The 25,195-nt window shown below is 35.6% G+C and overlaps 1 protein-coding gene across 1 annotated transcript in view; it reads left to right on the top strand.

Moving 5' to 3' along the window:
* The first annotated feature begins 765 nt into the window (after window positions 1-765).
* The window catches only part of LOC127226462 (kinesin-like protein KIF18A), a 44,138-nt gene continuing 19,708 nt past the window's right edge, over window positions 766-25,195 (top strand). Inside the window, 9 exon segments of the mRNA XM_051190506.1 lie at window positions 766-774; window positions 1,555-1,669; window positions 1,672-1,730; window positions 2,912-2,986; window positions 3,200-3,312; window positions 6,686-6,848; window positions 11,419-11,583; window positions 15,507-15,628; window positions 20,135-20,370. Coding sequence (XP_051046463.1) covers window positions 766-774; window positions 1,555-1,669; window positions 1,672-1,730; window positions 2,912-2,986; window positions 3,200-3,312; window positions 6,686-6,848; window positions 11,419-11,583; window positions 15,507-15,628; window positions 20,135-20,370 — 1,057 coding nt within the window.

Raw genomic sequence — 25,195 nt, 5'->3', positions numbered from 1 at the left:
GACTTTCTTAAGAGAGCAAGTTACTAAAATTACCTGACCATTGAAAAAGTAGCATGTTTTACATTCAGAGTTGAAGACTCAAACATTTGCGAATGATATACTATTGATTTGTAAAGTTAAGCCACCAAAGTAGAGGATGTTTGCCATAATTTATACTTCTCTTATATGAAAGTTATGTGATGATAGCATTGATTTTTAATATTGATGAATCTTTATATAAAATTTGTTCCTTTTACAAAGTTTCATATGTGAAATTGAGAGCTGTATCTTTAATATATCTTTATACTAAATATTAAGTATTCTAATTTAACTATTTACTCAAATATTTAACTACATTTATTTATTTCTGTGAGTATTGTGTAGAGGTTTGTGGTTGTCTCTTTATAGTAGAAATGGTTTTATAAAGAATTCTTTTTTTCAAATAGAATTAGATTCAAAGATGATGCACATTGCTTAATCCTACATCAACTTGATATGCTATGCTTTGTTGATACTCGTGGGGAGGCCTGCCCTTTTCTGGACAGAAACAGGGGAGGAATAGATTGGGAGCACCAGGGGGTCGGGGGGTGGATTACAGGAGAGAAGAGGGAGGAAAGACTGCCTCAGTATTTAAAATAAATCAATAAATTTAATTCTTAAAAAAGAAAGTTATGATATGATCTAGCAGCAACCATACTATGAGTATATTTATGCAAAAATATAAAAGCAGGAAGTCCCTGGGATAAGGAATAAACAATGCTAACATGATACTCTATCAATTTTAGAATGATTGATGTAAGATCATTGGTGGACATAATCACTTAAGAGATTTTTGGAGGATGAATGCAACCTTGTATGATTTATTTTTGTGTTTATTTTAAAGAAAAAAGATGATGCACATCTTAAATATGTATCTCATGCCTAGTTTCCTGTTAGCTTAGTTTTTTGTTTTTTTTTTTGTTTTGTTTTTTTTTGTTTTTTTTTGTTTGTTTTGTATTTGAGATGATTTTTGTTTTTTGTTGTTGTTGTTTTGTTTGTTTTTGTGGGGGTTAGTTGTTTGGGAAGTTTTATTTTGTTTTGGAAATATAATTTTGCTTTGCCATCCAGTCTACCTACCAAGAAGGTAGGATTATAGCCACATATTGCCACACACAACCTTTTTTGTCATCTTTTCAGATATATTTAAAATGTCACCTACAACCAAAAACCAACCTTGATAGTTGTTTTGTTGTGAAGTTTGTTCTTAGAGATGTAAATTTCAGGTGGAATTGTATAATTTTTATTTTCTTACTGTGTTTGTGTACATGTGCAAGTCAGAGGACAGCATCCCAGAGCTAGTTCTCCTTTCTGATATGTGTGTTCCAGGGGACTACACTGAGGACTTTAGGGCAGACACCTTTCTCTACACACTGAAGCTATAATTAGGACTTTCATAATAGTCACTGACTACTCCAAGATCTATTTGCAGCAGTCAAACACCAGTTATATCATTGGGCATTGCTTAAGTTCTTCTAAAGAAATAGTAGTAAGTAGTAGTGTGGAAAAGAAATAAGAATTCTTGTTTTGTTCTTTCAGAGAAGGAATCAGCATATTCCTTATAGAAATAGTAAGCTTACTCGCTTGTTGAAGGATTCTCTTGGAGGGAACTGTCAGACTATAATGATAGCTGCTGTTAGTCCTTCCTCTTTGTTTCTGACGACACATATAACACTCTTAAGTATGCTAATCGTGCAAAAGACATTAAATCTTCGGTAAGTGCATTTACTTTGACTTTGTCGTGAGAGTATTAGGTATATTCTATTTTTATATTTAACTAAAGTCTTAATTAGGGTCATGTTTCTGCTAATGAATTTGGCAATATAAGTCCTGGTTACTGAATGTTAATTTAGTCACACAGTTTTTGCATCTTAATTACTTCACAGTGGATGTTGCTGTTCATTCTTATGAGTCCTGGAGTACTTGTTATTCTTCTCATCATGGTACATGGTGCTTGGATAGCATGACATAGTAATTAGCCAAGGATTTGATATAGTTAAATCTATTTTTATATTTACTGTAAGAAACATTTATGGGTGATATTGCAATTTATCTGCGCACCGACTAATAATACCTACCTTGGTTTATAACATGCTTTATGAATGAATTTTCACATAAATTGTGCTAAATCAAGGAATGTAACAGTGACTACTTAGAGAAATGTTCTTTGTCTAAATTTTGGGATACTTTAAAAACAATCAGGTGAAAACATACCTACTTTAAAATTACAGGACCTTAGTTCAGAAGAGACCTCAGTTAATTTGCTATGATGCCTATCCTCTTGACTATTCATTTTCCTCCTATAAGTGTCTGAAGATGAGCAGTGTGACACCCTGTGAGAAATGTCCATATACTATTTTTATAAAAGGCCGAAGTATATGAGTGTACAAAGATTTTCTCACATTTTTCATGTCCTTACTCCAACCCATTGTAAAGTTTTCTAGTTTTTGTTTTTTATGCTCCATTTTATATCTATGTGGGCCAAAGCTTGAAGAACTTTAAGTACTTGATTCTAATTCAAATTAGAAATTTCTATAATATTAAAAATTATGTAATTTTCTCCCCATGTAAATGTTTATGGGGTTATACTGTTGTAGACAATATGAAAAGTAATAAGAAACTAATATGAATGCAAGCATAAAACAATTCTGAATTTCTTGAATAAATAGGCTACTTTTATTATTATGTATAAACACAACATATTTTTAAGTAAGCCAATTTGTTTATAATTTCAACATATTCTCATTACAAATTTTAAATATAGTTATATTTAATCATGATGATCACTTATAGTTGTTAAAAGTTCAAAATTGGTAAAGTCAAGTTTATGAGATACAGTGCCACTTTGTGCTATCTTAACTATGTGACTGTAATCATAATTTCTCTCTTTTGGCAGTTGAAGAGCAATGTTCTTAATGTCAACAGTCACATATCTCAATATGTAAAGATCTGTAATATGCAGAAAGCAGAGGTATGTCTACTGTTCTCAGTGATCTATTATTACCTGCAGTTCTTCCCTTAAGGGATGCTTTCTTCCTTATTGTTCAAAATTTAATGCATTTCCTATTATAGTGGGAACCTGGTGTGTGATTATTGTTTATAACTGAACTTTTACTGTGGCTATGTAAAATGAATGAAGACAAATAACTTGATTTGTATTTTTAATTAGTGTTTCCTTTGCTAGATTTTAATGTTGAAAGAAAAACTAAAAGCCTATGAAGAACAGAAAGCTTTGACTGACAAAAATGACAGTGCAAAATCAGTACCTTCAAACATTCAAGTCAAAGAGATTAAAAGGTAAAACTATTAAAATCGCTTGAGAAATGTAGTTATAAATTATAGTCTTTCTTTAATTATGTATCATATATGTATGTATAGCTACGTATACATCTCACTTGAATTCCTGAAAATGCACTTGTTTGTTCTTTGTATTTGAACTTTAGAAAGCAGCTGGTTATTTTACCGCTGGGAAAAGCAGGAGGAAAAGCTGGTTCTGTCATCTGTGAAGCCAGTTTATTTTGAATGGTGCTTTTTTTTTTTTTTTTTTTTTTGCTATTAGTACTTGAATAGTTTTATGAAAATATGGTCAGTTTTTATTGATTCTATATAGACCCACTAATTCACTTACTAATTTCAAATTTTGAACTGAGTAAACCCTGCAGTGATGTAGAATGATAGAATAACATTTCCTGTCCAAGTTGATCCACTATCTTCTTTCCACCACTCAAGACCCTTATTTCTTGGTCTGTTTTCTCTATGAGACAACTTGTAAACTTGTCCTTTTAATACTATGTTATTGAGTGCTGCCACTTTGTTTTTTCTCCCTAAACTTTATTGACAGCTTTGTAGATTATGTTGAGTCTTAGAGTATTAATTTCAACCAATTACTATAGCTCTTTTTTAATTAGAATTAATAGAGGTATCGTTTTCTCAATTACAGAGTGTAGTAAGAACTCCCTAATTTAAATTATCTTAAAATATTGTGTATGTGCGTGTATGTAGGAAAGTAGGTAGGTATAAGTCAGGAGACAACTTTCCAGGACTCACCCATCTTAACTGGCCCAGAAGTATTAGGCTTTGTCCTCTATTTTCACTTTGTACTGTTTTGCAAACATCACATATAATTCTGACAGTTACTTCTGTTGGTGACAAAAGTCAGTTTTGCATCTCATTAGGTTTCCCTGTGTGCTATTAAAGTGCAAGGGTACTAAGCATACTAGTTTTTCCCTTGTGTTGAAATTGCTAACTCTGCAAGTGACCCATTAGAATATTAAATTGTTAGTATTTTATTTGGCATATAAAATTTTAATTCCATGCAAATTTTCTTATCTTAAAAAATTTATAAGTGTTTCCTTGTTCCTCATTTATGTGTTTGTTTATTGAGACAGCTGTGTATCATCCTGGCTATCCTACCTAGAACTTGGCTTTGTAGACTATGCTGGCCTTGAACTCTGAAATCTACCTACCTCTGCCTCCATAATTGGGATTAAAGGCTTGTGCTACCACCTCCTGGCCCTCATTTATTCCTTTCAAAGAAAACTTCTACTCTGATGTAATGTTCTAGTGAATATTACTTTTGTTATTTAAACATGACAGTAGTGCTAATACAATACAGTTTTCTTTGATATTAAACTACCAATTTTCAAAAGTTGGAGTGGTTATTTTTATAAATTTGTCAACATTAACCCTGTGTAATTTGCCAGTTAAATTGTAGTCCCAGCTACTTAGGATTCTGAGGCAGAGGAATGCAGTTTCCAGTCAAGACTGGAAAACTTAGGATGATTGTATCTCAAAATTGAAAGTCATGGTGATAACAGCTCACCAGTGAGTGCTTGCCTACCATGTGAGGCCCTCGGTTCAGTCCCTGGTGGGTGCTGCAGTTCTGGTGAAGGAAAGAGAGTAGACTTACAAATTAGGAAACATTTTTGGAGTTGATGAATTTAATCATTTATCTCTGTGTGTGTGTGTCTCTCAAGATTTTTAATTGTATATGTGGGAGGGATTTCTGTGTGTGTATATTTATGTGCATAGGAGTACAGGAAGTCAGAGGCATTAGATTCCTCTGCAGCAGAGGCAGTTGTTACCCTTTTAAAACTTTGGTTTCCATAAAACTTCAATAACATTTTTGTGCATTTTCTGAAGACAGTGGGAAAATATGCAATATTTTCTGACTCAAATTTTTGTTGCGCCAGTATACAAAAGGGAATCTTAAAAGGAAAATACATTTTATTTAGCAATAGTTGTAAAAATTCTATTATTACTATACCAAGGAAGTGATATGGTCTTGTGTCTTACCTAAAAATATTAATGAAAAATTTTGTTTCTAGTTAGTTTAAATGTCCTAAATGACTAGAAAATACTACTCATTCCCTTAAGATTTATTTCTGTTATTTTTTTTTTTAATTTTAAGATGCAACCTAGAAACCCTTGATAATGATTACTTTCTTTCCTTAGTAAACAGTAAACACTAAGTAAAGTGTTTAGACCACAAAATTAAAATTTTGATATAGTTCAACTTTGTCCTTATATCAAAAAGTTATGAATACTATGATATTGTCTTAGGGTATAACCTAAAGATAACTTATCAGTTCATTTACTGGCACTAGCCTTGGTGTAATACAGGACGGTGAAATAACAATATCCGCATGTGCTTCCTATGAAATATTCATCAGCTGAACAAAACTACAGGAAAGTCAATGTACTGTGGTTTATCTTCATTCCCAGGAGGGTTTCATTAAGAACTACTGACGTAAATTGGCAGTACCTTTACCACAGATCCTTACAAATATATATCCAAAACTGCCCAAAGAACATTTATTTTTAAATGCACAGACTTTATTTTATTCTAAAGGCCTTGTACTTAATTTTCTTCAATAATAAATAATTTTGCCTGTGTGAGATTATCTGTAAGACTAAAATATTGTTGTGACCCGTGTTCTGTTTGTCCTAGAAGTTGCCAAACTATGCATTTTCTCAGTTTTTCATAAAATTTATTCGGTTTTGAATCATTGGCTCCTTGGGGGCCTAATAAACTCCACAAATTGAATTCTTTATTTTGCCCTTTAGAAAAGTAAACCACAACCACGTTTCTAGGTTTGCCACATTGTTAACTTGGATGTTTTGGGTCCTGCCAGTGTCAGCTGACTTTTTGCCAAGCTGTAGGGGGTACCTAACCTTATGGTGTATTTTCACTATAATAATCTTTGAGGCTAAAACTGGTTCTCTCATTTTCCCTAGGGGGCCATGGAGATACCATATGATAATGCCTCCTATTGCTTTTTCTTCACTGTAAGCCAACACCAAACAGCACGTGATGCTCTGCTGCTAATAGGGCTATGAGAATTGTCATATTACAGATCTAGGTTATCATCCTTTGCATTTTTGCTGCGCAGTATGACTACATATGATAAAATACAACATATTACTAATATCAGAGACCTTGTGACACCAAAATATATAAACAACATGGTTTGTTTTGCAGCAGAAAGAAACCTACAGTAAAAAAATAAAGTTGATACTGCCTTCTCAGCACTTTTATGGTAGGAGGAATGTAGTTCTGACCTGCTGTTTATCATCAAGTACAATCTGAGTGATATGTGTCATTTCAGTAAGCTATATACTAGATAGTACAAATTTAATGAAATAAAATGATATGTTTTATTTTTGGTAGATTTCAAGAAATTCTGAAATGCTTGTTCCAGAATCGAGAAGGAATCAGGCAAGAATATCTGAAATTAGAAATGTTGCTTAAAGAAAATGAACTCAAGTCACTCTATCAACAGCAGTGCCATCACCAAATAGAGATGATGTGTTCAGAAGACAAAGTAGAAAAGGTATTTAACTACTTTATGCCTAAATTACAGAGAACATGGAAATCTAATTCTAGAAATTTAATAAACATTGTTTCTTACCCATTCTCTAAAAAAACATGGAAATAGTATGTGAGCCAGAGGAAACTTTGAAAAGCAAATGCTTAGTTAAACTTGTTCCTCTTGAACACACTATGTACTCACTCATATATGGATTTTAGACCTAGAGCAAAGGATCACCAGCCTATAATTCACATCACCAGAGGAACTAGGGTACAAGGTATATTCTAAGAGATTCATATAAAGTCCCTCACAGAACTGGGAAGGGACAAGTCCTCCAGAGCTCAGGTTAAGTGGGGGGGGGGGGGGGGGCAGCGAATGGAGAGAGAAGTAGGAGAAAATGAGGGGGAGGAAAGGAAAACATGTGCGACCAGGAAGATTGAGTCTGGTTAGGAATAGAAGATAGGAAAGAGAGAGACAGAGAGAGAGAGAACATAAAAGAGGGAGCCAATATTGGTTTGAAGATAAAATTGAACACAAAGAAAGGTCTAGAGAACTACAAGACTGCTCCCAACTAACAATTTGAGCTTCCGTGGAAAGGCTGTCATAAATGCCCTTCCCGGAGAGTGAGATCAACAACTAACTTATCCATGGAGCCCTCAAATAATGCCTGTTGAAAACAGGATCAAACACCCATACGTAAACACTGAGTTGAACTAGAACCCAGAAGCAGATGGAGAGGACAAGACCGTGCGGCAGAAACACATAGAGACAGTTTACCTAAACAAGGAGGAGCTAACGGCCACTAGACTGATAGCTGGGAAGCTAGCATGGGACTGACTCAGGCCCCCCTGAATATGGGTCTCAGCCAGAAGGACTGAGCAGTCTAAGAGACCTCAGACAGTGGAGCCAGGTTGTATCCCTGGTGCACAAAAGGACTTTGCGAACACATCCCCCATGGAGGGATAACTGCCTTAATCTAGAAACAGGAGAGAAGCCCTAGTCCCTACTTCACATGACCTGTCAGATCTACATGACCCCACCTGAATGGCATTCCCCTACATATGGAATTGGGGTTGGCGGATGGGAGGGGAGGGTGTTTAGAGTGCATGTGAGAGGGCAGAGAGGGTAAAAGGGAGGGAAGGATGGAGAGAGGATGGGAGGGAGGGAGGGAGGGAGAGAGGGAGGGAGGGAGGGAGAGGGAGGGAGGGGAGAGGGAACTGGGATCGACATGTAAAATAATAAATTAAAAAAAAAAATGCTTTGACTCCAAAAAAAAAAAAAAAAAAAAAAAAAAAAAAACTTGTTTCTCTTTTGAGAGCCTGTAGAACATTAGGGACAGGAGAGGCAGCCTACTCAAGATGCGGGTAACACTTTACAACTTCGGCCACATGGAGATATTTTGTTATTATTCAGAAAGAATACTTGATCGCTGTTCTTGCTATCCATTGCTGTATGATCCTAATAAAGTGCTGACCAACTTCCAGTATTAACAGTGTGCATTCCAAAATGGTTATGGTCTAGGCTTTAACAAACAGTGTTTTATTTAGGAAATATCTAAAGTTGACAAAGTGGCATCAAACTAATGCTACCACTGGGAAACCTAGCAAAAGCAATGCAAAACTACTCTGGGAAATAAACCTTCAACTCTATCTCTTACAGTCGCCATAGATAGGAATCAGCAGACTTACCATTTCAGACAGAAAGAAATCCCAGGAATTATAGACACTGGACTAATCTACTGGGAACTGTAAAACTGAAGACAAAAAAAAAAAAAAATCAAAGATAAAAACATTATCAGTAAGGAATAGCTGAATGTGAGGGTCACAACATGAGAAAAGCAAATGAAATTTTCAGATTTTAAAGGATTTATTCACTATCAGGCAATGTTCAGGCAGTTCACCTCATTGTCAGAAACTCCCATGAGGTATTTATTATTCTCCTTTCTAAGCAAGGACATGGGTAAGCCATTTTGTCAGAGGTAGTACACAACCATAGGTAGCTGAGCTATGATTTAAGCTCTAGTACACTAATGCTAGAACTTGTGCTTTAGTTCTTAGGTTTTTTTTTTTTTTTTTGCATGTTTGATACTGCAGAAATCGAAATTGGTATTTCAAAACTGGAAAAGAAAACTAAGAAATTTAAACCAAATATAACATAGATAATGTGTGAACAAAATGTTATCTCCTTTTTTTTCAGACCAGGACACCAGTACTTGAGTTGATGCTTCCTCTTTTAAGATGAATCTTACTTCCTCAGTTAAACCTATCTAGAAACATTCTGAGAACTTTCCCAAAAGCTTTTATTTTAGGTCTGTGGGTCTCAAACCCTTTGGGAGTTGGACATCCTTTTCCCGGGGGTTGCTTAAGATTCCTGGAAAACACAGATATTTACATTATGATCCATAATAGTAATGAAATTTCAATTATGAAGTTGCAACAAAAAATAATTTTATGATTTGGGGCTCACCACAACATGAGGAACTGTGTTAAAGGCTCACAGCATGAAGAAGGTTGAGAACTGCTGTCTTAGGCAATTCTAAATTCTGTCAAATTGACAAGAGTGTCATAGCATATTAGTGGTGAGTTTTTTGCTTGTTTGTTTATTTGCTTTTGTATTTGCATAAAGCAATATTGACACCTCAAATTTTAGAGTCATGTTTTCAATCTCAGTGAGGAAATGTGCCACTTTGTCCTGAATACCCATCACTGTACGGAATATATTTAATGAGCATTAAAAGTCAAAATTATCCTTTTTGAGTTTCAGCTAGAACCTTTCTGAACAGTTGTGAATGTTAAGGCAAAGTAAATGTAATTTAACCACTATCTTCAATAGGGATAGCCCCTTTATCTTCATTTTTCAGAAATAAAGTGATTGACGACCCTCTGAGGTTGACTTGCTTGAGTTTTCACACTTTCTGAATAGCAGAAGAAAGTCAAAATGTCTCATCTCCCACTTCCTGCTGTAGCACTCTCTAAGCATCAAAGTTAGGACCCTTTTCTGCCATTAAAACTATCTTGAACTTCATAGATCTTTATTTATAGAGACTGTCCACTGATACTGTATTAGAAATTACTAATGCGATTTACAGAAATTCTTGTTTTCTTATAGTTTTATGAAGATAACTAATTATTTTCTAAAACAAAAAACAGCTTAGGAGAGCCATAGCTTTGTTTTACATCCTTCCAACTGTATGCTGTCTTCACAACAGTTGCATTCTCTTATCTTTTTCTGTGATGTTCTGTAGTGACCTTACACCTCTGTTAGCTCCTGGAACACTCTTACCCTGATATACCATTAGGATTAAAGAGGCTGTCTGGAGAGATGACTCAGTGGTTAAGAGCACTTGTCACTCTTGCAGAGGACCTGCATTCAGTTTCTAACACCCATGTGATGGTTCATAGCCATCTGTAACTCCAGTTCATGGTGATCTTGTGGCCTTTTCTGACCTCTGTCAGCACCAGGAATACACATAGTGTATGTTCTTTTGTCCAAGCAAAATGTTCAAATAAATGAGTCTCTTAGAAATTTTGTAAAGAATTAAAATTTATTTTGACCAAATAAATCGCCTGAAAAGATCCCAGGCATTTCCATATGAAAACTACGGGTGCCTTTAAGTTTGCCCCAAAGTTAGAGAACCTTTGCAAGTGTGGCATTTGTCACGTTAGCATTTTGTATTCCATCCTTCCTCTTTAGGGAAAAGACAGGTATTTTGTTTGTTTAAACTGCTGTTTTGTTTTGCTAAGGTCTTGCCATGAGAAAAAATTATTTAGGATATAACCAGACAAATGACAATAAAGACCTAAGAATCCTCATGAGAATGACTGCTTGTTAGCCACTGTCCCTGATCATTTGATTCTAGTCTTCTTTTTTTCCTTGAACATCTTGTTTTCCTATGAAGGAAGTTAAATGTATAAATATCAAGAATCTGTGGCTTAATGGCAACCACACTGACTTAACACTAAATATTTACAAACTAATATCCTCCACCAAAGTGAAAATGCTCTTAGTTGTTTATGTTACATACCTGTAAATATTAATTAATTTTTAGAAACACCAAAAGTAATGATTTATTACCTATGAAGGACAGAGTCGTTGGCCAACAGAAGGCCAAATCTGACTGAAAATACTCATGAATACCAAAGACATTAAGAGTATTCTAAGAGTGTTCTCAGCCTTGACTATAGGCAAGTTCTCATACTTTTTTCTGTCATTTAGAGCAACAAATTAAATCAGTAGAACTTTGTTTCTTTCTTCATGTCTTCCAGATTGAAAACAAGTACAGAGTGTTCATGCTTTTTTGAGTTGGGAAAGCATGGAATTTATCTAACCTTATATGAACTTTACAAATGTATCATGTAAAAAAATTTCAGTTTTCCATTTGACCACTGTGTTCCTTAAACCCATAAAAATCCCAAGATGTAATTTTATTAAATAACTCACAACTGATTTTCTATTTTCTGTTATATTTTAATAGGACAATAGTAGTATGGCTTAACATACTATACCAAAATAAGAAAATGCATGACTTTTAATGTTGTACACAGCAAATATAAAATTTAGCAATATTATTAAATTCAGTATTATATTTCAGGCCACTTGCAAACGAAATCACCGACTTCAAAGGTTGAAAACTGTTCGCTGTTTCGTAGAGAAAAAGAAGGAAGAGGTGTTAAAACAATTTGATGAGAATACTAATTGGCTTCATCGAGTGGAAAGCGAAATGAGACTCTTAGGTCAAAATGGTGACATCCCAGAGGTACAAATATGTATATGTGTTCAATTTTAATCTTAAAAGCTGAACTCCTTAAATTTCTTATATTTCTGTGGAGTAAATATCTTTCATATGGCAATTGTTGCCCTATTTATCTCAGATTTAATTAGTTCACTTTACTATTATTAATGACTGTATCATCAGCTTACTAATTACCTAATTGGTTTGTGGATTCTGCTTTCAGAAGGGTCAGTTTATTTTTAAATGTTTTTAATGCAACTGTCTTTCATGAGGTAACTCTTAAGTTATAATTAAGTGATTCTGTTTCAACTAGTTGAGGCTTCCTCATCCAGCTAGGCTTCTTTAACTTTTCCACCCACAACCTCTTTCTACCTTAGCAATCTTCTGTGATCCTGAATATATAAGTATGTAATAGATATACAGATCAAAAGGGTACATATCTTTATAAATAATAAAGGAATTTACTTTAAAGCAGCAGTTCTTTGGAGATTGAGAATACATGTATTTACCATTTATCAAAGGCAAAAGCAAATTTGAATACTAATGAAGTAAGTGGTCTTCTTAAAAACTTCAGAATTCATCGGGTTTTTTTTAATGATCTGGTATAGCAAGAATGTCACCTTTTTATAATTCATAGTACAAAATGGCAGAGGTTTGCTTAGGGCCATTTTAGGAATGGTTGGAAATTATTTCATGATCACAGCAAGGCAAAAGGTATTTATTGGTGTTTTATGAAACTTAAACAACATCTCAAATAGCGGTTTGTTAAGTCAAACATGTGTAGTACAAATGATACAAACGATACAAAAATTTGATATTTACTGAGGAACAACAATAAGAAATTCTTTATTTTCCCTAAATAAGCCATTGTGTTTCTATAGAATAGAAGCCTTTGTATGAACAGTAAAAACACTAGGATTCTTAATCTGCATAGTCTTGAGTGAGAGCCAGGGTGTTTCGCAGCTCTCATTGGCATTACCCCATGCAGAATACTGTGTATTAAGGACTGATTTTACAGTGAAATTGTGATTCACTGTGAGGGTATACATCCAGAAATACATCTTCCTATTTACACATTTGATATTGAATTAATTATTGATCATTGTGTGTTCAGAACATTTTACTGTGGCTCTGTTAATCTAAGTGCCCATATTCAGGTGCATGGCCCCATATAGAAGTGCACCCACCAGTTAAGAAGCTAGGAAATGAGTAATTTAAGTTTTAAACTTGATATATTAATTTAAAAGTTAGCTCAAGTATTTGTAGTTTTTTTAACATATTGCTTGCCTTTTTCAACTTTGTAATGCTTATAAAGTTAGTATCATTTGAGTTATTAATTTAGTTTTTTTTAATGGTCACATACAGTTTTTCAAATAATCTAGAATTTTTGTTTGTTGAGAAATCTATGTATCCTTGACTAGCTTGGAACTCAGGATTAGAACCAGGCTGGCCTGAAATTCATAGAGATCCACCTGCCTTTGTCTCCCCATGTCCAGTATTAAAGCTATCTTCCACACTCTGCTTATCCTAAAACACTTGTCGCAGGATTTTATACACCAGACTCTTAAGTATTTAGTCCTTTATATATTTCATTATAGATAACACAAGAAAGAAACGGGGCACTTTTTCTTTCTACCACCTAACTTCTCAGTTCTGTTTTCATAAGATGTTTCACAGCTGAAGCAGTTAATCTAGTCATAAGCACTTAGTTCACAGAGAGACTTACCCAAGGTCCTGCAACTCATGACCAATACTACTTTTTTATGAATTTGAAATGATTGCTATGTTCACTACACCCTCCTTCATTATCTATTTTTTAATGTCATGTCTTTATCCAGCAGTATCACACTCATAGTTCAGACTACCACACCCCACCCTACCACCACCACCGTTATCATACTGCAACAGATGGCCATTCTGGTTTTCTCTACTACAACCAAACTAAAACTTTGAGAGCTGGCACTGACAGTATCACTCTTCAGTGTCCTGTCCTTATTATAAACTATGCTGTCTGACCAAACCTGGCACAATCTGGCACCTCGTGTTTCTAAAGCAAGCTGTTACCTCCCATCATACTCTACTTCAGTTGTTAGCTGACATGCAGTTCTTGTACTTGTGGTCTTCCCTTCTGATGTGATCATTGGTGGACTGAGACAAGAACACACTAAAATTTCAATCTTACAATAGACCTAGGATGTGTGATTGATTGGGTAGGAAGAGTGGTTATAGAGTATAAGAGGTAAGGACAACCTGGTTTTTATTGTTTTCTTAGGAAAATAATTGGAACTATTTGGAAAATATGTTTGCACACTTTATTTTCTAACTGAAAAACTATAAGGAGATCATGTAAGATGAATCAGTTCAGCTCTCACACTTTAGTCAAGTAAACTGATCTCCATAAAGGCCATGTATTTGGCTTGAGCTGACATTTGTTTCAAGACTGAGCATATCCTTAAAAATCAGATGACTCATAGGCCAATCCTCTAGACATAATCCTGGTTCCATAAAAAGTGCTTTATCCAAAACACATGATAACGTTCTTGAAGTGTAAAGGTGAATTATGTAAATGAATTGTGCTGGCTAGTTTTATGTCAGCTTGATGCAAACTAAAGTCTTTTTTTTTTTTTTTAAGAGAAAACCTCAATTGAGAAAATGCCCCCAGAAGATTCACCTGTGTGCAAGCCTGTAGTACATTTTCTTGAATTGAATCTCAAAGGAACATTTCTTTGTCTAAGTCCCTACTTAAGTATTGATTGGTATAGGAAGTATTTTATTTTTAACAAACCTGATAAGGAGCCTGCATTCCTTTGTCATTACTAAAATATTAATAATTAATATCTCCTGCTTTGGTCTTGAACATGATGAATTGATAATCATAATAATTACCCCACCTTCCCCCCCCAAAAAAAAAATCTAATCTGTACTTTAGACAATCTATGTCCAACTATAGACTAGAAAGGAATATGAAAAAAAATCAAAGTGGGATATCAATTTTTTTTGCTAAAAGAAACCTCTAGGCATCCATTGCTCTATTTGATTGTTAGCTTACCAATCCAAATGTCCCCAAAAATACACTTTTTCATTACACAATTAAAGATGCTAAAATTGCTATGTATTTTTGTTTCCATACGTCTCAATCCTTTCTGAGCTGATATTTTTTGTATTTAGGATTTAGTGAATTTCAGGAAAAATTAATAAGTTATAAGTGGTAAATTAGAGGGTGCCTGGCCCTAGACAGAAGAGCATAGAGAAAATGGGAATATTCAAGACATTTTTTTTCCCCCAAAGGTGAAAATTGTAAGAAGAATATAAGAGGTGTGTGTGAGAGAGAGAGAGAGAGGTGGGGGGTGGGGAAGGAAGCGAGGGGGAGAGAGAAGTGTACTGCATGTAACATGTAATTCAACACAGGCCAGTACACTGAACTAACGTGATCATAGTTCATCCTTGGATGACCTTTACCTTCAGGTAGAAATGGAACTACAGAGTGAATAAATAGCATTCTTATTGGTCAGTGCTATTAAAGTGTTGGAAGATAGGGGTTGTCCATCTTTAGATGTAGTACTCAAGGAATGCCTCTTTTGGTAATAACATTTAAGTAAAAACTTGTGGTATGACTACTTTCACAATACTGTAAGCAAATTGGATCAACAGAGAAGCTGTCATCATAACATACCTTTTTCCAGGTCCCTAATATTCATTTTATAAAAATATTTAAATTCTGGCCTTGCTGGTAAGTGCTAGACTACGTATGCCTAGAACTTACCTAGTTTCATGTTCAGCTTGACACAACTCAACTGATTTCGACAATAAGTTTTCTTACTGTCTATATTTCTCCACATTTTTTTAATATATTAAAAAGAAAAAATTTGGTTCCACATGAAATATGTTACATGAAAATTAGCCTAATTCTTTTAAAAATCTGAAATGCAGTTCGCTCCTGTCCCTAGGTGCTCAGTAAAGATCTTCATTGTCACCAGTTACACCTCCAGACCAAAGACCTGAAAGCACAAATGGCACACATGAAGGCTCTGGCTTGTCTCCAAGAGCAGCAGCTCAGTCAGACTGAGGCGTAAGTACACGGTGTTGGGCAGCCTGCCGAGTTTACTGCTGCAGGAATTGAACTGTATCTGCTAAGGGATTCATTGATTTGAATTGTTTGTCAGCATCAGTAACCACACAGGAAGAAAACATTGAGATGTGAAGGACATGGTTCTTTCCTAATAGCTAATTTTTTTATAGTTCCTTGTAGTTTGTAAATGAATTTTTTTTTTAAGATTTTGGTTTTGTGCTAAAAAAAAAAAAAATTAAACCCAGTCAGATAAATCTGGGTCTAAAACCCAGTGCCACAGTCCAGTCTAATGAGCCTCACCTGTACCTTGCCAACCTCTAAGATTGGACCAGAAGATACGTAACCGACAGAAAATTCCATGTACTCAGATCTCATTACTGTTATTAGCTCTTAATGAGCATCAGGTGCCTTGATTATTGTATAATCTTTATGAATTAAGTAATTGACAATTTTCCACTTGTACATAATGCATGCTGACCATTCCCACCCTCTCCCATCTCAGTGATGTCCTCCCACTTCTTCCCTATAGATCACCTTTGTCTGTTTGTGAGGTTTTGTTTGTTTGTTTGTTTGTTTTTCTTTTTGGTTTGGTTTGGTTACCAGGCAAGTTTAACCAGACCTATCTATAAAATCATCAGTTTGGAGCTATCCATTAAAGTCTCCTGTGCTCAGCAGTGGAGACACAACTGAAGACAGTGGTTACCCCTTTCCCAAATTCTTTCACCAGTAATTTATCAGTAACTGGTAGAGGACCTTGAGACCCTCTCCCTTCTCAGTTGATTGTTGATAGAGCCAAACTTGTGTGAGCCTAATGTTGATAACAGCAGTTGTTAAAAACTCATGAACACAATGGCTGTATCGAGTGTAGAGGATCACATTTGCTGCACTTCACACTATCTTCCCGCTCTGAGATACTGCCAGGCTCTTCTTTCATAATGTCCTTTGAGTTTCAGAAATGGTAGTGTAAATGCCTTGTTTAGTGCTGAACCTTTAGCCATCACTTTTTCTCGGCATCTTTGGCAGCTGTGAGTCTCCAGAATCATTGTTGTTCACTACAGAGACTGGGTATAAATATAGAAATTTATAAGACGCTTAAATGCAATGAATTTAGTTCAACAGTAGTGAGTTACCCACTTAGTCTATGACTTCCCCTGGCGTAGGTGATAATCAGGCTTTAATCCCAAGCATGACTTCAGCTTCAAATCTAGTCAAATAGTTACTTTTTTTTTTTTATTTATTTAAATAATATTTCTTTATTTATTTTACATACCAACTGCAGTTCCCTGCCTTTGCACTCCCCCCCCAAATATACACACACACACACACACACACACACTTAAGGTTGTGGCACATCTTACACAGAAAGTTTGTGGGGTTTTGCTTTTTTTTTTTTTTTTTTTTTTTTGGATTCATGTGGTTAACTGCTGGAAAAAACCACTGATACCTTCTCCCTCTACAACCTTAATAGCATCCTTCAACATTTACATTCCACTAAATTTAAAAAAAAAAAATTCTAAAAGAAGTAGAGGAATTTCTGCATGCATATGAGCTACCAAAATGAACCAAAACTGAAATAAATAATTCAAACAGCAACAACAGTGAATCAGCAATAAAAAGTCTGTCACAGGACCAAATGGATTTACTGCAGATCGTATCAGACCTTCAAAGAACTAACACCAGTGCAATGCAAATAGTTCTATAAATGGAAAAAGGAAAGCTTCTAACTGTATGAAGCTAGCATTAGCTACCAAAACCCAGCTAAGCATGCACATGTTGGAAACTATTATGATGAACACAGATGCAAAACTTCTTGGTATACTACTGACATACTGAATTTAAACTCACATCAGAAAGATAAGTCATCGTGATCAATTAGCTTCATTTCAGAGATTCGGGGTTTCTGCATATATGAATCAATAAATGTAGTACATCACAAAAATGGACAGAAATCACATGTATCTCCAGAGACACAGAAAAGGCCTTTGACAAAATCCTATATCCCTTCATGGCATAAGGCAGGAGAGACTAAAGATGCACAGAGCATACCTCAGTGTAATAAAGGCTGTATTTGACAGACCTGTAGCCAGCATGGTGCTAAATACAGAAAAGCTCAAAGCATTCTCGCCAACATTAGAAATAACACAAGGGTGCCCGTCACTTCCACTTCTGCTAACTGCAGTGCTTGAAGCCTGAGCTGGGGCATTAAAACAGGAGAGAGGGGGAGATAAAGGAAAGAAAAGTCAAAGTTTCCCTATTTGAAGATGATACAGTTCTATAATTAAAAGAGCTTAATGACTTCACTAAAATCTCTTAAAATGTCCAACACTTTGCAAATAGTGAGATGCAAAATGAACATACTAATACAGCAGCCTTCCTTTCACTCCAGTGGTAGATATGCTGAACCAGAAAGCGGGGAATCAGTAACATCCACAGTAGCATTAAACAAGAAATAAATAACCGTGAAAACAAAAGACCTCTACAAAGAAAAATTATTAAAAACTGAAGAAAATAAAAAGATCTCCCTTGTTTGTGGACTAGGAGATTTAGTCCTGTGAAAACAGCCAAAGTGTTTCCATTTTTATGTGTTCTTATATTCATTGTACAGCTCACTAATAGCATTTTTTATTGTCAAATTTTTTAAGTGTATGATTTTCTTTAAAAGTGTAATCTCTTTTTACAGTTTGTTAGGTAGGCATTACTTTGAGGTTATGTAAAAATGAGGGGTTCGTTTCTCTATGGAGTTGCCATTCAAAAATCCCATTTGCATTCCATGGATATTCTCAAATTACTCATGATTAATTTTCTATGCTTTTGATTTAAAGTAAGCTATTTTAAGATGAAGAAAACAGAATAGTTTTATAAATGGGAGCTCACACTGATTCCCTCTCTCATTGTGGATCTGCAGCTACACGTAGCAAAGCAAACATCACTTTCTATCAAGTAACATGTAGGAGTTTAGGCTTTCAGACACACAGTAGTTGATTTTAACCTCAATGTGTTATTATATCAGACGCAGATTGATATGCCTCAAAGAAGCTTTTACCTTAATATTGAGTTAAAATGGATTCTAACTAATTTTCAAGAACTAGTGAACCAAAGCATCTTAAAAGCAGTGTGGAATTGTAGAGCATGAGTAAGTTTTTGGACTCAATCTTGAATTCTGCTTTCTTTAGCAATATATCCTTGTAGAAACTATATAGCATTGCTAAGCCTTAGCATTCTCTTGTTCTCATTCATAACAATAAATTATGCAAACATAACATGATATCTGAGTTCTTAAAACCATTCCTGGGTTTAATGATTTACTAATGTTCATGAGATTCATATATAGTTGTACTCAATACTGTTAGTTTAGCAGAACAATACAAAATGGAAAGGGTTATTGGACAGTTTGGAAGAAACTGGACAAATAAACTCTCAAGAATCTTAAGTGCCAGACATGGTGGCATTTGCCTTTAACTCTAGCACGACAGAGACAGAAGCAAGAGTGCTGTACATGTGAGGTCCTCCTGGTCTATGTGACAATAGTGAGAGCCCGACTTCAGAAAGGAAGAGAGTCTTGTGCAGTGGGATATGCTTCATTTCAGCAAAAAGCTGTGGCTTCACAATGGAAATTGGGTCCTGTCAGTGCCTCGTGGTTTTATTGGGCTGATTTCCTACACACCTCTATCTGGCAGATAAAAATTGCACTTTCCAAAGAAAAGTAGGCAGTCCCAATAGTGTCTGTTGCTTAAATACACACACTTTAAATATAGTGAAACACTTGTCATTTCCAATCTGGAAATTATGGAAATATTCCTAACATCAAAAGTGAAGTTTTCATAGCACTTTCAGACCTAGTAATCCTATTCCACACGACAATACAGTTTTCAAAAGTACAGGGTTTCTCTCCTCACAGATCCTCAGTCCCTTCCCAACCCTCACTGCTAAAAATTGGTCACTTTATCTGCCTTTCTGTGTAGTTATTATACTGTATTGTGTATTCCCTATACTAAAACATCTGTAAGTTTGATATGACACAACTATTGTTAAGTCTAACTGCTTGGCCTGTCAAGAAGGTATAGGTGAGCCATGATCAAAAAAGTGGCAGAGAGAGTTTGAGAACTATATATTGAGAACATAGACACAAATAGGACTACTAATTGAGCCTGGTTTCCCTGATTCCCATCCAGGATTCTCTTTATACCAAATATATTAAGTATATGGTAAGCTGTTTGGATGAAATTATGTATTTTTTTTTTACAAAACAGATTTGAATTATGAAAAGATTTTAATATTGATGTTTCCATGGGTACTAAAGGGGAGAGGCAAAGAAATACTCTTTAGGAAAGGACATTTTAACCTTACCTAGACTGGCTGCAGGCTTCCCAAGAGAATTTGCCAAGTAACCTTATAATAGAAAATCATTTTAGTGATATTGTAATACATTGCTGGTATACAAAAGAACTACAATAGTGTTTAAAACTTTGTGTTTCTTTCTCCTTTCTTATCATCTTCTGTTCTTAGGGTTTTGAATGCTTTACTTCCAGCCCTAAGAAAAAAGTATTGCATGTCAGAAGAAACTAATCCGTCAAATGCAGTTTTTGATTCTGACTTCAAAGATATTGAGCATTTGGTAGAAAGGAAGAAGGTGGTGGCTTGGGCTGACCAAACTACCAAACCTTCAAACAAAAATGATCTTCCAGGGATTTCTCTTCTTATGACCTTCCCACAGCTTGGACCAATTCAGTCTATTCCTTGTTGTAAGTACAACTCTTTATTTTATTCAGCAAGTGGTAGCATTATTTCTAAGGAGATTGTTTATATTCCAATCTACAGAACAGTTGATTTCTTTTTACTAGATTTAGTTATTTGATGACCACTAACAAAGAAGCTACCTTCTAAGTAATTTTAATTAACAAGAATCTTCCAGAATCTACTTGCATGTACTTACTGATATTCTGAATAACTAGTAGTTGCATTTATTTCTCATTTTATTTAAATTTTATCTTCATTTAAAGACTAATGTTTATAATAAATAACCTTATATTCTATAATAGATAATAACCTGACCTTTAGCTCAACTAACACTATACAACTTACTATTTTGCTGTTGACATGTTATCTGATTTTTCTACAAATTGTTATAAGAAATTTTCATTACAAAGCTAGCATAAAATCTTGGTTTAAAATAACACTTTCTGGCAATGTGGAATAAGAAACAAAATGCCCTGTCTTTGAGATAACTGATGTTACCAATCTGGTCATCTTCATATGCTCTCTCACTTGCACATTCTGTCTTCCCTTGAGCTCTCTGGGTTTGTTGCACGAATGTGTTTTTATTGGGTAAGCCTAGCTATTTGTTAAGTTTCACATGAGTGCTAGCATATTACATTTGATCTGCAAGTTTTCTCGGTTCCTTAGTTTTCTGTAAACATTTTAAATGTACCTACATCAGAAATTTACCTCATTTAAACATTTGAGAATCTACAAACTAAATTTGCAGTGATTTGATCAGTGTTCTGTTGGATAGTGCATTGGAGATTATGCCTTTGTGTGTTATTCAGAATTCAAATTGCTGTGACCAGATACCTGAGAATGGCTTTATTTTGTTTTGCTTTGTTTGTTTTTTTTTCTTTCTTTCTTTTTTAATATATATTTATTATTTTGTCTTATTTTACACATCCATCCCAGTTCCTTCTCCTTCCCTCCCATACCCCCTGCCCCCACTCCACAGGGAGGCTGATGCCTTCCAGGAAGAATCATCAAAATCTGTCAAGTCATTTGGAGTAGGTCTAGGCCCGCCCTCCTGCCTCTAGCTAAGGGAGTATCCCTCCAAGGGGAATGTGCTTCCAAAGTCCTTTTGTGCATCCTGGTTCCACTGTCAGAGGTCCCTTAGACTGCCCAGGCCTTCTAACTGAGACCCATGTTCAGGGGGTCTGAGAGGGTACAATGCTGCTTTCCCAGCTATCAGTGTGGGGGTCTATGAGCTCCCCTTGTTTAGGTCAGCTGTCTCTGTGGGTTTCTGAAGCCTTGTCATGACCCTTTTTCTTACCATTCCTCCCCTCTCTGCAGCTGGATTCCAGGAGTTCAGCTCGGTGTTTAGCTGTGGGTGTCTGCTTCTGTTTCCATCAGCTATTAGATGAGGACTCTAGGATGGCATAAAAGTTAGTTATCAGGGAAAGGCGTATAAGGTAACCTTTCCACTGTTACTCACATTGTTAGTTGGGGTCATCTTTGTAGGTCTCTGAACATCTCTCTAGAGCCAGTTTTCTCTTCAAACCTATAATGGCTCCTCCCTCTTATTTTTTTTTTCTCTCGTCTATTCATCCCCCCACTCAATCTTCCTAGTTCAAAATGTTCTCCTCCCCTTCTCTTTCTCCTAACTCCCTCTCCACTCACTGCCCCATATACCCACTCCCAATATGTTCAGGAGATCTTGTTCCTGTCCTCTTCTGTGAGGGACCTTGTATGAATCTCTTAGGTTCCTCCTTGTATCCTAGTTTCTCTGGCGGTGTGAATTATAGACTGGTGATCCTTTGTTCTAGGTCTAAAATCCATGTATGAGTGAGTACATACCATGTTTCTTTTTTTGTGACTGGGTTACCTCATTCAGGATGTTTCTTCAAGTTTCATCCATTTGCCTACAAATTTCAAGATTCCAATGTCTTTTCTGTGAGTAGTATTCCATTGTGTAAATATGCCACATCTTTTTTTTATCCCTTCTTCAGTTGCAGGGCATCTAAGTTGCTACCAGGTTCTTGCTATTACAAATAGTGCTGCTATAAACATAGTTGAACAGATGTCATTGTTGCATGGATGTGGATCATTTAGGTATATGCCCAAGAGAGGGATTGCTGGGTCCTATGGTAGACTGATAATGCATTTTCCTGAGGAACCGCCATACTGATCTCCAAAATGGCTGTACAAGTTTGCACTCCCACCAGCAATGTAGGAGTGTTCCCCTTTCTCCACATTCTCTCCAGCATAAATTGTCATTGGTGTTTCTAATTTTAGCCATTCTGGCAGGAGTAAGATGGTATCTCAGAATTGTTTTGATTTGCATTTCCTTGATAGCTAAGGATGTTGAGCACTTTCTTAAGTGTCTTTCAGCCTTTTTGATTTCCTCTATTGAGAATTCTCTATTCAGTTCTGTATCCCACTTTTTCATAGGGTTATTTAGTGTTTTGGTGACTAATTTCTTTAGTTCTTTGTATATTTTAGAAATCATCCCTCTTTCAGATGTGGGGTGGTGAATATCTTTTCCCAGTCTGTGGGCTGTTGTTTGGTCTTGTCAACTATGTCCTTTGCTTTACAGAAGCTTCTCAGTTTGAAGAGGTCCTATTTATTAATTGCCAATCTCAGTGTCTGTGCTACTGGTGTTATGTTCAGGAAGCTGTCTCCTGTACCAATTTATTCAACCCATGGTCACGTGGGTAGTTCATACTATGAGCTGGGACACATTGTAGAGGACTTGGCAGATAGGGAACAGAAAGTGAGGAAAGAGCTGGGCACTAGGTATAACCTTGAAATTTATGCACCCACCTCTTCCATTGATACCCAACCTCCAAAAGTTTTCAAAACCTCCCCAAACAGCAACTGTAGCTGATATAACAGAAGAGCCTGCATGATATATTCTATATCCATAGTATAGCTATGCATATTTGCATCTGTGCTTTCCTAGACAATTATTTACTAGTTTAGAAAACAAAAACAATTTTTTTTTTCAGTTAAGTACTTTGAATATTTTGAGTCCCAAAAAGTAAGTTTCTTGTGTAGGTACCTGAAATCCAAAATACCTCAAAACTGAAACTGAGAGCCAATGTGGCAATCAGAAATTTTGGATTTTGACTCATTTTGTATCTCCAAGTTAGATATGTCTATGTAAACATTCCAAAATAAAAAGAAATTATCTGAACAATTATGGTCTCTAGTGTTTAGGATAAAGGACTCTGTATCTATACCTAGTACTTACACAAATACATGTTTAATCTTTATGTAAACCAGAGGAATAACACATGCCTTTAGAATTCGTTACTATTGGATTGCTAGTAGCATTGGTGCATCATTGTTGAATTAGTCAGGGTTTTTGTTGTCACTTAGGGCTTTACGGGGTTTGTTTTTTGAAACAGGGTCTTAACTGTAATTCAGACTGGCCTGCAGCTTGAAGCCAAAGCTGGTCTCAAACTTGAAATCATTCTGCCTCTGCATCCTGAGTGTTGGATTGAGTATAAACCACTATACCCAGTGCTTTATAGTCATTAATTGTTCTGTGTTTTTACATGGATGTAGTCCATCGTAGAATTTGGCATCCTGAGGCTTTGTTGCCCCTCTCTCTCAGTGCTTCCCGTGTTGCTGTCCTTTTTTGACACTTCCTTGGACAATGCTGCAGTAACTCTTCTTGGTTGTCAACCTGATACTCCTTGAATGAGGGATCCGCTATTGAGAAATGGCCTCTATCATACTGGCCTGTGGACATGTCTATGAGGCATTTTCATGCTTTCTAATTGCTGGCGGAGGGCCCTGCCCACAGAGGCTCTATAAGGTTGAACAGAAGTAGTGAGCAAGTCATTAAGCAATAGAAACAGCATTCTTCCATGAATTTTGCATCTGTTCTTGCCTCCAGGTTCCTGCCTTTAGCTCTTGTCCTGCAGTTGATAGATGATGGACTATAAACTGTAAGCTAAAGTAGACCCTTTGCTCCCTTAGTTGTTTTGGTCAGTTAATTGTCCCAGGAACAGAAACAAGACTGGCACAACCAGCAAACAGCCTTAAAGAGAAATGAGCTTTGATTCAGAAATGATCATCCTATGCTTTCAGCCTTGTTGCTCTCAACAGCTTTGTTAACAGTCCTGTGCTCTCAATCTGATGTTTTCACTTTCTACAGATTTCTTAGTTGTCTGCAGAAGAAAGATTTCTTTGGATTAGCTACATCTATTTTACTAGCAGAAGTTGGAAATGTTTTCATGCAATGAATGGTTCATATTCTTTCCCCACCTCTGACTTCTCTCAGATCTTTCTTCTCCACTCCACTACTCATGCTAATCATGGTTTTGCTCTAAATGCACTCAGTCTTGCCTAATTTCAGGAGCTAAGCAGGACCAGACTTTGTTGGCATTAGGGTGGGAGCTCTCTGCATTTTTACATTAAGATAACAGGAGTTAAATTTGTTGCTTGAAAATGTCTCCTCATTTCATCCTCTCCTCTCCTTGCTCTCAAATATGTGAATGTACATATATTAATCATTTTTCTTTTAAAGAGCATTATTATCATTAGGATTTACCTAGGGGAGATATTTGGAAAACAACACTTAAAATATATTTTCATCTTTTGCATGCACTTCCTTTTTTTGTTTGTTTGTTTATAATGAATTCAAGATGTTTGAGAGGAAGTGGGGTTTTAGCACCAAGACTGAGAACTACCAACTATCTGCTATCTCAGTTATAATGTGCTTGCATAGACTGTATTTGTCAGCAATCAAATAAAACATTTATTTAGCTATTTTTCATGATGTTTCAAATAGAAAGACTTGAAATGTAATTTATAAACATGTATTATATTTTCTTTTAGATTTAGAAAAATATCAGT

The sequence above is a fragment of the Phodopus roborovskii genome, unplaced genomic scaffold (assembly GCF_943737965.1).
Source record: "Phodopus roborovskii unplaced genomic scaffold, PHOROB, whole genome shotgun sequence".
NCBI classification, from domain to species: domain Eukaryota; kingdom Metazoa; phylum Chordata; class Mammalia; order Rodentia; family Cricetidae; genus Phodopus; species Phodopus roborovskii.
The sequence above is the reverse complement of the archived record's forward strand: the minus strand, read 5'-3'. Positions and strand labels throughout refer to the sequence as shown.